We start from the raw sequence: 14,526 nt of genomic DNA, 5'->3' as shown, positions 1-14,526 counted from the left end.
ATTATTAATCGTTGTTAATCTAAAAAGCACTAACTCAAAACAGCAGAAGCTACTATCTAAGATTTCTACAATGGATTATTTTATTTGTTTTATCTTGTGTGTGTGTGTGTGTGTGGGAGGGGGGGGTTGTAAACAGATAAAGAGAAAGAAGTTATCTGGATCTTCAAAGCTGTCAAGTCAGTTGCGACAGGAAGGAATCAATGACCTGAGGAGGAAAAGCATGATTGTAAAACTGAGTAGTTTTCGTACGGTGCGAGAAAAAGTACAAAAGGTGGTAAATTCTTTACTTCAACACTGACCTGTGCAAACTCTCCTGCAGCGCCTGGAACAGACTTCAAGAGCGGTTCGTGGTGCCATAAGTCCGATAACTGCTGATTAAAAACTTGAAAATTTCTGAAATGAAGTTGAATAAAAGAAAAAGTTAAATAAATATTAAAACTACAGGAAAATTATAGCTATAACTAATAACTGCTTTATTTCATAGATAAAGAGTCAAAAGCGTTTCTCATTGAATTAGCACCGTTTTATGTTGTTGTCTGTGTACTAAATTATCTGCTGTTTTAACAACATACAATCTAAAGTATCACGAAGCTCATAAAACAACACTTACTTATCCAACAGAAAATTGGCTGATCCACCGTAGCCACTCGCTCTTAGTTCCTCCCACCATTTTTTCAAAACTGAGTTTATCCATTTTAAAGCAACAAAAAGATACCTGAGGATAAAAGTCAACCTGAAATTACTTCAATTTCAGTAATTATCCTGCTGCTGTCCAAATTGTCCATTCTTCTGTGTTTCAGTGTTCAATAATTAATTTGCATTGACTCACTCTTCATATGGACTGCGGAGGACTTTCTGAATTAAAGGAAAGAGGTCGACACAACAGCCAATCGTTATGCTGGGAGAATCTTCATCAATGCTGCAGAGAAAAATTAGATCATATCATCATTTACTTTATTGTCTGTCAGTGTTATTAAAAATATTTGCAAAACACAAGGTTTACCATTTGCTTATCAGGGGGAGGAAATCAACAAACACACCCGTGTCTTGGATTCTGTGTACAAAAATAAGAAGGTGCTGAAACTAGACTTTAAAATTTCTATGAAACATACTGCTCGGCACATTTGTTCCCGACAACATGGTACATACCTCAGAAAGTACGTCAACAACTCTCCAACATTTCTCTGCCACAGAGTTAAAGCCACTCTCAGTCTGAGATTTCTTCCAAAGAGCACATCGGTCATTGTAATGTGGTCCTTTGTGAGCTGAAAAAACATTGCTGGGTTCAGATAGTTTCATCTGCATATTATTTGTTTTTAAAACAGTAATACATAAAGCAACTGACGTGTGTAAAAAGGAGGTCTGTCTCTAACCTCAGCCAGTGTGCCGTCATCATGCGGTTCAGAACCAGTTACACCAGTCTTGTGGTTAATATTGAGTGGGAACTGCCAAGAGTCCATATCAAAAATATCCTGCTGCGTATCCTGCAAACATTTCATCTCATTTTCCTTGTTTGCAGCATCGCAAGTCCTCCCGGAGCCGAGCTGCTTCTTCCGAGCCACCGTCAGATGATGGGTCTTCCTCTTACTGGACACGACCCGCTTCACTCTGCCGTGGTTCTGGCTCGTGCGAATAACTGAATACCTGGATAGAGTAAAAGGTTTTTACATTCTGGGATAAACCGAACATGCAGTTGTTGTTATAAACACCCACAATTTGCGTGACCTACTTAATTTTGTTGTCATCGTTATCATAATCCACCTGCATATAAAAAAATTCAGAGAGCAGTGTGATTGCACAATTTATGAGCAGCAAAAAAAAAAAGTCTAGCATACAGAAATAGATCTAGTGTGTCAGAATGAACATCCCAGCTCACCTCTTCTGTGTTTCTGCCATGAGGATAGCTCACTCTGTATTGTGCTGCATCACAATGAAAGGCTTGTTCACGATCGTGTCTCTCCCCGTCTTCAGTGTCTGAGTCCATTAGATCTACAGAAGGAGAGGGGAAATGTCTGGTTAACAAACTAATGGACGTAATAAAAATAAACTCACACCTAATCTAAACATCACTTCACCCTTAAATCCAATAATGCACTGCATTATAATTACCAGCTTTTTCCTCATTAAATAGAATTGTGTCACCACAACATGAATAATGCAACTTACACTCACACAACCAGTTACAACTGCCCACACAATCAGATCAGCATTTCCCTCCTAATCTATTGATCACAGCATTAATAAACAGCACTCTGTCTGCTGCTGCCTTGCAGGTTTGAACACCATCTCCCACAATCCTCCTGGGCATTGTTGTTCTTCTGTGCGATGACGTAAGTCGGAAACACTCTCCGGTCAAACACCTTCGCTTAGTTTACTCTCCTTAAAAGTTACTAATTTGACATTTTGCTAGCACATCCAGGACGGGAGGACGTTTGGAGACCCGCCAGGCAGTAACTTCAGATAAACTGTAAGTGTTGTCCAGAAACGAAAGAAACGGCTTTCTCTTGTTTGTAACGTCATAACGCATCAGCTGTTAATTTAACCAAAAAAAGGGTTGTTATTCAGAGCTGGTAAACCACGTGGTCTGGGAAATACTGGAGCAGAATAAAAGTTTAAAACACAAAGCCTGTCCTTTAGCGGTGTACTGGTCGCACTCACCTTGTTTTCCTCCCGCAAACAGAGATAATAGAGTTTAATAGAGTTTAACATCTCCTTCTTACTTTCTTCTTGTAGGCGGCTGCCAACGAGCAAACGTTACATACCGCCCGGTGTCGGAGGATAAAGGAGCTTATTCATGATGCAGTCGGTGCTCTCTGCCCCTTCTAGTGACTATTGACCTACTAATTCATGGTGCAATTTTTTTTTTTTTTTTTTTTCATTCGCTACAACCCTGATAATGCATTTATCTTGATCAGTGAAACATCAGCTGTTTGCTTTATTTATTTTTTTGCACGTTATTGATCTTCAGGCGAGCTGCTGCTTGCAGGTTAAATCTCTTGTGTACCTGAATGCACAATGGAAAACAACATCAGCTGCTTTTATTGACACACCATCTGTTTCTGCACTTCTACGCTGACTCTGCTGTTTTGGTTGTGCAGTTTCATCACTCGGGTTGTCTGCAGATTAACGGATGTGTACCTTCTCTCACCAGAGCAGAGTAAACTGGCACTGAAGTCTGGTTTCATAACAATGCTATTCATGTCGTGTGATTATTTTTTTTTTTTAATGCCAACTGTTAAGATCATGTGATTTAAGTGACAAAAACTGTTCCCTTCTCTGTGTGTGTGTGTGTCTTCTTTAACCAATCTTTATTTCCTGCAGTCGAGTGCTGAAATGTCGCCTCTTCACGCTGCCTGCGCCTTGTTAAGCTTTGCACCCCTGGTGGTGCTCGGTGTTCCTCCTATTTGGACTCAACCGGAGCAGGTGCACCTCTCCTACGCAGGTAAGTGTTTGAACTGTTGTCATTTAAGGAGATTATTTCCCCCTCAGTGATACAAACAGGCGTCCAGGTCACGTGGCTTTTGCAGCTTCACACGTCTTTTGTACAAAACGGTGGCTCAAAGGACTGTTTTGAAATCTTCTGGCTTTGTTCTGCAGCTTTCCAACAAGTTGATGAAATTCATTTTAAGTGGCTTTGATGAAACTTGTTTTATCAACTGAAGCTGTACCTGTGCACGCTCCGTGTGTATGCAGGTTAAAGGAGCTGCCATACAGATGTTCAGTGCAGCATAAGTACTCTTTTGTTCATTCTTTATGAAAGTGAAACATGTGTTAGTCATTCAATGAGTTGTTGTCTTGATGAAATAAGTACCTGGCCGGTCGCCAGCTTAGCTCAGCTTTAAGTAATATCTTTATAATATCACGCCAAGCGGCCGGATCAAAAGTACCATTCTTGGAAAGTCATCTTTTTCATGAGCATCTCCAGGTTTTTTATATTTGTATCGGTAAGCGAATCCAGTGGTTCTGTCAGATTAATCTACATCACATGTCCGACAACTGGGCTTTTCTTCACAGGAGTTCCTGGCTCCATGGTAGTAACCTGGACCACCTTCAATTGGACGGAGAGCGCGGTGGAGTACGGCCTTCTGGGAGGTTGTCTCTTCGAGCTGAGCGCCAGAGGTGAGGCTGCGCTGTTCGTGGACTCGGGAGACGAGAAGAGAAAGATGTTCATCCACAGAGTCACACTCAGCGACCTCAAACCTGCTGCTACTTATGGTGGGCGGAGCTTCTTATTGCTGACATTTGCTTTTGGCTTTTCTGACCGTCTCACCATAAAAACACATTTCTATTCTACATTTTTCTCAGTGTACCACTGCGGCGGTGATGACGGCTGGAGCGAGGTGTTCTCCTTCACTGCTCTGAACAACAGCTCCAGTTTCAGTCCCAGATTTGCTCTGTACGGTGATCTGGGCAATGAGAACCCTCAGTCTCTGGCTCGACTGCAAAAGGAGACGCAGCTCGGCATGTACGACGTCATCCTACACATAGGTAACCTGTATTATACACATATCATATTATTATCCTGCACTGTACAGGATTCCCACAGCTCATTTTCACATTTTCACGGAATCTCAGGGAATTTTTTTAAACTCTTTTCCAGACATGGAAAGTCAGAGGATTTGATCATTTGACTTAGATTGGGAACTCTAACTGTAAAAGCAGTTAAAGAGGCATTAAGTTTTATAAACAGGAGCTGAAGTCGTTAGTCATCGACAGGCACCTGGCACCGCTCGCAACAGATGATGTCAACAATCAACTCAAGTAGACTAGATGACTTCCAACAGAAATGTCAAATGAAGAAGTAATATATCATTTTAATTATAATGGTAATTTGGACAATACTATTTTTTGTCATTTGCAATATTTGCTTTTGAACAATATGGATTGGATTCCTGTCATTTTTCTTGCAATATCCATCAGCATGTATGGTGATGAATGAATTCACAAGCAGCCAGTGACATCACTGAAACCATAAACTGTCGTTTACACTTTTTTTTTTTTTGGTATTAAACAAACAATATAACACTTAAAAATAATACAATTAATGTGAGTACTTATTGTTTTTATGTACAGTATTCTAATCCCGTGATGTTTTTGATTTACAGGGGACTTTGCCTACGATATGCATGAGGTACTTTAACCTTCTATCATGGTTAGATGTGACCAGCTCCAGTTTATATCACTGACAGCATATTTCTTTCATCAATACCTTATAGTCTTTAAACCACTCTGATATTCTACTTAATGCCACAATGACAGATGAGATAAGCCACGTTACCTTCTTAAAGCACACCGCTGTTTATTATCGAGGCACATAAAGGCTCTCGTTTGTGGTCGAGACATTCAGCTTATGATTAGAATTATTGTGAAATGCCTAAAGCCCGCGGTGAAAGATGAGAGTTCGGGTCATGTCGGCCAAATATTTCATGAATAAAAGTGGTGCTATTCAAGACCACACATCTTAAGTCCCTATTACATATTAGCTCCTCTGAAATCCTCCCAGCTGTCATCGTTGATATTTAGCCGACATAACCTTTCTTGAATGCCAATATCGTTTTCTCTTAAATGAGTTCCTACGTTATTGATGCATTTTTTTCTTCTTTTTTTTTTTAATATGGAGAGAAATGATAAATGCGATCAGCAGACTTCTGCAAAAATTAATAACCATAATTCTTCCATGGTGTGTTTTCAAGATGGAATGTGCAAGCACATCCTGCGGCTTCACTGATATTATAAATAGAAAAACAGAGAAAGGGAGTCTTGTCTGAAAGGTCATTAATGGTTGTGGCAGGTAAAAGCCATCAGAACAGCAGTGAACCAGAGATTGCTTCTAAAAACTGGACTGGAAACTTTCTAAGTTCTGAAACTCATTTGGCTGAATATCAGTTTATGGAGGAAAAAAAACAAAACGTTAATGTGTAACGGGAAAGTCTTTTGCGTCATGTTTAATGGCTGGCTGGTGCTGTTCCAGGACAATGCCAGGATTGGAGATGAGTTCATGAGGCAGATCCAGTCCATAGCGGCCTACGTGCCCTACATGACCTGTCCGGGCAACCACGAAGCTTCATAGTAGGTGGAATTCAAATATGCGTCTCTGCTGTTACTGTAAACTTCAAACGTGTCTCCAAACAGGAACATCCAGTGAAGTGAGTCTGTTTTCTGTCTATATTCTGCTTGTGACTCTGTTTTCCTGTTTCTGTACATTTGCACTACATTCCTCTCAGGTCACGGAGGCAGAAGTGTAATTAATGGGTTTTGGGCACACACAAAAAAAAAAAAAAAGCAGTGCATGCTGTATATCATATTGGTGAGACAGGCTCGCCTTGTCAGCCGCAGTTTTTCCGCTACAGAGAACACACTTTGTTCTGCTGAAAAACTCTTCACTGAACCATTTTGAACAGATGGGAGCTATTTTGGTCTCTAAAGGTTGGAGCAGCATCAGGAACCACCAACATCTAAACAAGGCAATGCTCTCCAAAACAAACATTTATCTGACAGGCAGTCATCAGCTCAATATCTGTTTTTCAGTTCCCCGTGATGACCCGTGGTGGTGGGAAGTCTGTCTGCATTTTGACTCATTATCTCTAAATGTGTTGTTCACATTTAAGCCTTGGAAAACGTTCTGGATGAAAAAACAAAGACAGCGAGCATAAAATACTGCAGAATATTGATAGCAAACTCCATATATTTGGGCTTTTGACTGTTGGTCGATGAAACCAAGTAAAAAAAAACATTTTTAGAGAAAACGATTAAAAAGATATTCTGCAGATTAACTGATGATGAAAATGTCTGAACAAATTATAGCAGCCTGTAGTGCAAAAGTACCATAAACTATACAAAAGTGGCTTCCGGGTTTAAGAAATGAGGTGCCATAAGCTGCAATACCACCGAGTGCCACTAGAGGTCAGCTACAAAAAGCATCCGACTCCATAGACTCCCATTCAACTTCTCTCATGAATTAAAAAGTCTACTTTTTTCCCACAAATTATTTTGGTGTTGTTAGTTAAAGTCACTCTTTCTTGTTAGTTTTCTGGCAGTTTGTCTGAAAATAATCCCATAATTTGTTTTTGTCTGTTTTGATTGACAGGCCTGTGAGGTAGTCAGGTTGCGGGATGTAGTATGTAACCAACAGCTGCTTGGACTGCACACAGTGATTTCTGCATAGATACTAATGACTTATAGTGCACACTTGTAGCTTAAATATGATCCGACAACTCTGCCTCATTAAACTGAAGACAATAATCAGCTGTTTATTTATTTATTTTTTTACAAACCTCAAACTGATAAAACGTGCCATTGTCTACATAGTAGTTTGGTATATTATGTTGTTTTCAGCACATTTCAAAGTAAATTACAAACTCAGCTCAATGTTAAAGAGGATGCGAGACCTTCAGCGGCGTTTGTGTGATTTCCATCTCCAAGATCAACTGTGAATGCATCCTAAAGTCCGAGCACATCTGCTGTCGTTAGCTGTGTGTGTTGTGCCTTTTGAACCATTGATCGTGCACCATAATATTTACTTGCGGCTGCTTTACTGGGACGCCGCTCACCCGGCTTCGCCATGTGCATCGTGACGACTGCCTGGTCTTTATTAAGGAGCTGCTAACAGTAGTCTCTTTTTCTTGGCGCCGCGTCCTGACACAAGAACCTGATATCAAGCACCAGCTCGCTGCGTTACATAACCAGAAACGCAGCTCTTCTTACCCTCTCCTATACCTAAATGTGTGTTTTGTTCTGCGGTGTTGTTCAAAGTCCAAATATTCCCAGCAGCTGGCCCCTCTTCTCTTCCTCATTTTCTGTCGCGCTCTCTCTCACTGTACTTCTCTGTTCCTCTCTGTTTCCAACCTCAAAACCTAATGGGTAGAAGGCAGTTGAAACAAGGCTGACCGCAAAAGTTTTCAGTCAGCATTCCAGCAGGATGAGAACAGCGTGTCCACAGAAGATGCTAAGGCCCCAATCAAGACTGTCTTTGTTCACCGAGCACGGCATATGGTTCATCAGACCTCTCGGAGGGAAGGGTAATAACGGTCGCCGTTTGAAACGATGTCCAGTGATGGGCGTTATGGATACGCTTCCTGAAGACTACAGCTGACTCCTCCAGTTTGTCCTCACTGCCCTGATGGAGCTCATCAGATGATGAAAGGGAGGATTTAAAGAGGAGGGAAACTTTTGTTGTGCCAGTTTAAGTTCACATTGAATTTAACATCCACCAGATTTCTATCTCAACTTTATCTTAACAGAAAAGCAAACACATGGAAACAGGCATGCTTTGGGTTAGAGAGAGTGACTTGCGTGTTACGCTGGCGTCCTGTAGTGCACATTAATGAAACAAATATAAGCTTAACGTATTTGTACTCCATCAGATTTTCCACTGCTCATCTAGAGACCTTAAAGCTTGCGGTTGATTTTGTTCCTACAGGATAATATTTTTCCTCGGGGTGCACATATCACTGTTATGTTGCTGTTTGGATTCTCAGAGAGTATGTGTATTATTACACTGATTAAGAATTGATTGTTTATTTCTACTAACTAGATAGTACAGGGCCAGATTGCTCTGAATGTTCGCTGTTACCTTCTTTTAGCCACAAGATGGAGGTATGAACCCGTGTTATGACTGTTCCTGGTTCAGTGCCACATTAAAACCCACAGAAACTGCTGGCCTCATTAAAGATCTCTTCATTTGTTCTAAATGTCTCTGTGAGTCTCGTTCTGTGACCCTACTCCTGACCTTTGACCTGTGACCCCTGCTGTTCTCTTTTCCCCTTAACCCTACATTAAACCAGTGCGTGCAGTGATCTTAAATGCCCCACTCTACTCGGACTGCTGTCAGAGATATTACCCCCCCCCCTCCCACCCCCTTTACGTAAGATAAGAAAACAGTCACTCCCATCACCTCGCCTAAGTTAATAGCCCGTTGAGAAGATTGGCTCCTGCTTTCATGCTGAAATTAAAAAGTGTTAAAAGAGACTGGGGGATTGGAGTCGGGTGGAGTTTCCCATGAAAGAGTTTTTCCCTTTTAGCACGGTGGACCTACTGTAATATCAATAATATACTGTAATACTTTAATATCGGCAGACCGCTGGTTTGATGTGGATGTTGTGCGTTTCTAACTGCTCCTCAGTTTTCAGTGAGAATCGTTTCAGGATGTGTCTGTGTTTCATGTAGTGTGGTGCACTTACAGTAAGTGTGCAGCGGTGGACTGATCACTGCGAGCATCCTGCTATATGTGGATCAATAAGAACCGCCGTGACTCAAAAGCTGAAACCGCTGTGAAGAGCCTCGGGATGCGATTCCTCTAATGACTGCTGGATCTCAAATTATAGTCTTCTTTTAACGGGATGTCATGGTTTTAGGAGGGGTGTATTTAGAGGCATGTTTTCTTGATTGACAGATGTAGCACACTCAGCCATGATGGCTCCTCCCGTCACTTGCTTATATCCCATCTCGGCTCCACCCGGGCTCCCCCGTGTTGCCCAAATTTTGATTATCTGGCTCCAGTAACTGACCATGATTCTAAGCTTCAGAATATCCCATCACAGACCTATAGGATGATGTCACAGAGGCTACATCTATGAAGCCTTTAATTTAGAGAAGCAGCCACCGATGGCCTGCATATAGCAGCGTGGATGGTTTCTCTAAATTTCAAAGACCGGCTACGGGTTTTTTGTTTTTGGAGCTGAAAGCAGATGCCACCACCACAGGTTGATGGTCGTTTTTGCCCAATGATCTTCCACCCTGAGTTTTTTTTTTTTTTTTTACCGAGTTGAAATAACAACTGAAAATGTGAATACAACAAAAGAATAGCAGCACGTTTAAGCAGTTATTTTGGGAACTACTGGTTCGTTGCATTTTCGAGAAAGCTTGGAATTATCTTAAATGTAATCTGAATGGATTGCAGTTTTTGGAGTTGTGGTGTTGGCACCACATACTAAGAGAAAGCAGCAGTTTGCGGTGCTAATTGCAGTTTTTTAAACATTCAAAGAATGCAGATTGTATGACTAGTCCATCTAATTACATTTCTCACCATCTTGTTTGTTCACAGCAACTTCTCCAACTACAGGAATCGCTTCAGCATGCCAGGCCAGACTGAGAGCCTCTGGTACAGGTAACACAGCGACTTTAGTTGCTGCAGACTTTGTTGTGTTTAAGCAGGTGACAGAAGCGAATACAGTAGACTGGAGGTGGATGCTAGCACAGCACCAGCAAAGAGAAATTCTTTCCTTTCCAGCAGGACCTCATGTGAAGTATCATGTGAAAGTGTACCAAACCTCCTGCCGTGTTTCAGTTAGCATTAATGAGCCGCAAGAGTCGGCAGAGCAAACTCGGGCTCGTCTCTCTTAGTTTAAACTTGCCTCTCCTATCTCAAAGACACTGAAACTACACAAAGGAGCTACACATCTTATTGCTTAGTGACTCATTGCCCACTACGGACCTCCTCCTCTCAGACAGTAAGATAATACGCTGCTCGACCACAGGCCAGCTGCCCGCTCTCCGTGGACCTGTAGGAGATGCAGACATGACTGTTGGCCGAGAGCCCGAAACTCCCGTGCACGGTTTGGAACCAGCGGAGGCAGAAAGGAACACTGCAAAGGCAATTTAGTGCTACTGGAAACTGTTCCGTTCATAACATGCAGCACCAATGTACGGTGCACACGCCGCGCCGTTAACCCTGCCGCACCAACATGGAAGCAGTCGCAGGGCAGCGCGGCCTTTTAGACTTTATTGCGTTTAACAGCAACATGCCAGCGACAAATCGTCGTCTGGGTTTTTGGGAGTATTTTTCACACTATGTGGAGTTTATAGGGGAGGCCTGTTCCTGCTTATCGAATGACTTTCAGCATGCTTCCTCTACTGGGTCAACGCTGTGTATCATTTTAACGATATGTGTCTGCAGCTGGAACCTGGGGTCAGCGCACATCATCTCTCTTTCCACTGAGGTTTATTTCTATCTTGAATTTGGCCTGGAGCTCCTCTTCAAGCAGTACGAGTGGCTGAAGAAGGACCTGGAGGTCAGTGACGCCTAAATGCTCTCTTCCTGTTCCCTTCTCTTACAAATAAATATTTGCATCACCTCCATCTCTCTGTTTTAACGTGGCACACGTGTGGGTCCACTTACTGCTGACTTAGGAGGCCAACAAGCCTGAGAACAGAGCAGTGCGTCCGTGGATCATCACCATGGGACACCGACCCATGTACTGCTCCGATGACGACCAGGACGACTGCACCACGTTTGACTCCCTTGTATGTACGAGTCCGATCAATTCATTTACACGCTTTGCCCAAAGTGCAAGTGTTACTGATTCCTTCGTAGAGATGTAAAGAGCACTTGATAAAGTTTCAAATGTGTATTTTAATAGATTCTGTTAATGTGAAGTAAGTCGGTAAGTAAAGGACATTTTATAATCAAAGCGTCATTATTAACATTTTCCTAATGCTATGTGTGTGTGATTTAAAAAAAAAAAAAGAAAAAGAAATCTTGTTAACCAAGAGAAATTATACTATTACCTTAATTGTTTTAAAAGCAGCCACTGTTAATTGTGTTCCTGGTTATGTAAAGAACAGCACATCTGCATTGTTCAAGGTTTTATTTGATCAGATTAAGTCATTTGTAGGGTTTATTTTTGCTGTGTTGCTTGACACTTAAATTGCCCGTGGTAGCAGACGCATGTTGCCGGACAGCCAGTCCACATCACAACCCATAAGCACGTTGAGTATGGTGCGCTGTCATAATCACTGTAATTTGGGATGTTAGTTTCCACTTGGACTTGCTTCTCTCAGCAGTTGGCACCGTTAGGAGTGAGGCTGGCATGAGCGTGATGTACCAGGTAGTGTTTCACGGAGCAGGTAGCGTTTCGGACGTTAATGCCAGTTCACACTGTCATTATCCCCCTCTGTTATATCTCAGGTCCGGCTGGGGAGGAATGACACCAAACCGCCAGCTCCTGGTTTAGAGGATCTATTTTACCTCTACGGTATGCAGCTGTGTGCTGCTAATGGCGGTTTAAGCTCACAAATGTTCACACTCTGACAGGCCTCGTCGCAGCAGTTGCAGAAAGCAGAGTAATCCAAACATCCTTTATTAAAACAGCAGGCCTGCAGTCTGGCTGTCACACCAGCTGACCCTTTTCAAATGTTGTTTTTTTCCTGCTACATTCCTTTGACTTATGTTTGTTGCATTAAATGATTTAACGTGTGGTGAAAATTTTGGTCGCTCTGATCTAAAGCGTTTGATGATTGTGGGAAAATCGCCAAATGAAATCGTCACAGGATCTGAGAAACTTTAGATCACACTACGAAGCGGTTTTAATTGAGCTGTTTGTGTGGTCATTTTTTTTTCTATGGAAGTTTGCTAACTATCATCAAATGTCTTTGACAGGAGTGGATGTGGAGTTGTGGGCTCATGAGCACACATATGAGAGACTTTGGCCCGTCTACGGTGACAAGGTCAGTCGTCTTCTTAATTCACAACATTTTCTTATCTTTCTAGTCTCCTGTTAGGCTTCAGTGAACCGCGCTCACTGTGCTTTACTCCTTATAGGTGCACAATGGGAGCACAGAGCATCCCTATGTGAACCCCAAGGCTCCAGTGCACATTATCGCAGGCTCTGCTGTAAGTACCTTCACATCACTGTGCCACTGTCAGCCTTTCTCCAAATAGAGCAACAAAAACACTGTATTGTACACAGGTCTGTCTGTGCAGCAGCTGCTTTGCCACTTAAGTTTGGTACCAGCTGTTCTTCTGGTTAAGTCTTTTCTGATGTGGTGGTGAGCAGCGCAGGGCATGCTTTGTCATCCGACCACAGAGGGATTCGTCATCAGCCGGTCTCACGCCGAAGTGCAGCCTCGGTTGTAAATGTCAAACACGGCTCTGAGGACAGAGCAGAGTAAAATCTCTGTTGTGTCTCGTGCAGGGCTGCAGAGAGAAGACCGACCGGTTCAATCCAAACCCCAAAGAGTGGAGCGCTTTCCGCAGCACAGACTACGGCTACAGCCGCATGCAAGTCCTCAACTCCACCCACCTGTACCTGGAGCAGGTCTCTGATGACCAGGTGAGCACACACACCAAGGAACGTACGAGCAAAGCACAAAAACTATCACTCAAATAATAACGGAGACTTTTCTGTGTATTGCAGTATGGGAAGGTGATTGACAGCATTTGGGTGGTGAAAGAAAAGCACGGCTTCTCTGCCTGGCTGTGAAGACTGACATCCTTAAAAAAAACACCATCTGCTCACAAAAATGCACTTTGAGCTTCAAACAAACACTTTGTTCGTCAATTATGCCGTAATAATGAAATTATTATTATTCTTGATTTTTCAGTGAATATTTTTATAGCCACTGTTCTTTTTCCAAATGTAAGACCAACATGATAATTTTCTGCTGTAAATGTATATGGCACATCTGTAATTTGCTGAAACTTTACAATGTTTATGAATAGCGCATCAAAAATTATTTTGCTTTTGAAAAAACAAAAAAAATCATTTTTTGATTTTCTCACTATAATTCATCAGCGTGTTTTAGTTTTACTTTTAATCAGCAGGTGGGTGGAGGTATCTTACTTGCTGCCTGAATAATCAATTGACAACAGGCATAAACATTATGAGTCTGGCAGACAGCCGGCTCCTTTCCCCCCACAACATATTTTTCATTTCAAAAACCTGCAAATACACTTAGAGAGATCAGATCTCTGCTCTGTCACACGACAGGTTCTCCTTTGGCTAATCCGATCAGGATATTGGAACATTATTTCATTGTCCATCTGTGTGGCCGTTGGAATCGCAGACACAAAGACGCATGGAAGTCTTCTCCTGCACAAAAGCACCGTTACGTGACTCGGGATGCTTGTGGTTTAGGCACAAGCACGGTAAGACAAGGAGTGTTTCTCAGGCAATGAATCTTCCAACTCTGGTGGTATTAATTCCTAATAGCATCATGCTGCCTCATGATGAATAATGGCAGACAACCAGCACGGATCTACACGTGTTTGTGTTTTGAGCTGTCAAGCTGTCTGGTAGCACCCGAGTGCAATAATCCCGCTGCATAATTGCCACAACATTGTCTACGTACACAAAATAAATGATCCGTTAACACTGCACACTTGAGTTAACATACAGCAACTTACTTGGCAGACATTTTTATCCAAAACATATGTGATACTATGGAATAATATACTGTATGTGGAAACACTGCACAAAGGGCCATTTTTCAACCAAATGAACGCTCAAAGACGCGAAGACAAACACCGTATGGCGGCTCGCTTGGTCAAGAAGTGTCAAAACAAGTTAGCCACGTGAAGCGGAGAGCTTCTTGTAGTCGAGTGTCGGTAGCATGTCTGCAACCTTAGCCGCGGATTTGTTGAACTTCTCTCTGATGTCGACGCCCTGCGGTGCAGCCGTGTCTGGCAGAAGGAAAAAGACACAAGCGAACAGTGATCACACCTCACGCTCGCTGCCGCTCACACACGCTCTCGTGACTGTAGAAGTATCTTTGTCGAGATGGCCCAGCACCACTGAGTCCCTGACCTTT

General features: G+C 42.4%; 2 protein-coding genes across 7 annotated transcripts; one reads left to right on the top strand and one right to left on the bottom strand.

Annotated features, from left to right (window-relative positions):
* Nucleotides 1-120: 120 nt before the first annotated feature.
* Nucleotides 121-2,771, bottom strand: LOC138632831 (KATNB1-like protein 1). Of its 3 annotated transcripts, none has more exons than XM_069718673.1 (10): nt 2,659-2,771; nt 1,877-1,989; nt 1,730-1,761; nt 1,374-1,644; nt 1,150-1,265; nt 1,004-1,054; nt 830-919; nt 611-715; nt 300-393; nt 121-205 (listed from the first exon to the last, which is right to left on the bottom strand). In XM_069718673.1, exons 2-10 carry the CDS (start codon nt 1,982-1,984, stop codon nt 173-175), a joined length of 900 nt encoding a protein of 299 aa, XP_069574774.1. In that variant the 5' UTR covers nt 1,985-1,989; nt 2,659-2,771; the 3' UTR covers nt 121-172. The 3 variants fall into 3 exon arrangements, with proteins under 3 accessions (XP_069574774.1, XP_069574775.1, XP_069574776.1); XM_069718674.1 differs by lacking the exon at nt 2,659-2,771 and adding an exon at nt 2,167-2,312; XM_069718675.1 differs by lacking the exon at nt 2,659-2,771 and adding an exon at nt 2,173-2,312.
* On the top strand, nt 2,336-13,324 carry acp7 (acid phosphatase 7, tartrate resistant (putative)). 4 transcript variants are annotated; one of them, XM_069718671.1, is made up of 15 exons: nt 2,336-2,467; nt 2,734-2,802; nt 3,322-3,442; nt 4,015-4,215; nt 4,306-4,488; nt 5,106-5,131; nt 5,972-6,069; nt 10,043-10,105; nt 10,895-11,009; nt 11,128-11,241; nt 11,906-11,972; nt 12,377-12,444; nt 12,539-12,610; nt 12,912-13,049; nt 13,134-13,324. In XM_069718671.1, the coding sequence occupies exons 3-15, from the start codon at nt 3,334-3,336 to the stop codon at nt 13,197-13,199; spliced, it is 1,320 nt and encodes a 439-aa protein (XP_069574772.1). In that variant the 5' UTR covers nt 2,336-2,467; nt 2,734-2,802; nt 3,322-3,333; the 3' UTR covers nt 13,200-13,324. The 4 variants fall into 4 exon arrangements, with proteins under 4 accessions (XP_069574772.1, XP_069574771.1, XP_069574770.1 ...); XM_069718670.1 differs by having other exon boundaries at nt 2,734-2,825; XM_069718669.1 differs by having other exon boundaries at nt 2,734-2,850.
* Nucleotides 13,325-14,526: the final 1,202 nt, after the last annotated feature.

Source organism: Brachyistius frenatus, unplaced genomic scaffold, assembly GCF_029030835.1.
Source record: "Brachyistius frenatus isolate BFR_SWC_R1_liver_20210118 unplaced genomic scaffold, ASM2903083v1 Contig_196, whole genome shotgun sequence".
Classification (NCBI taxonomy): domain Eukaryota; kingdom Metazoa; phylum Chordata; class Actinopteri; family Embiotocidae; genus Brachyistius; species Brachyistius frenatus.
Note: the sequence above shows the minus strand (reverse complement) of the source record. Positions and strands in the feature narration are given on the sequence as shown.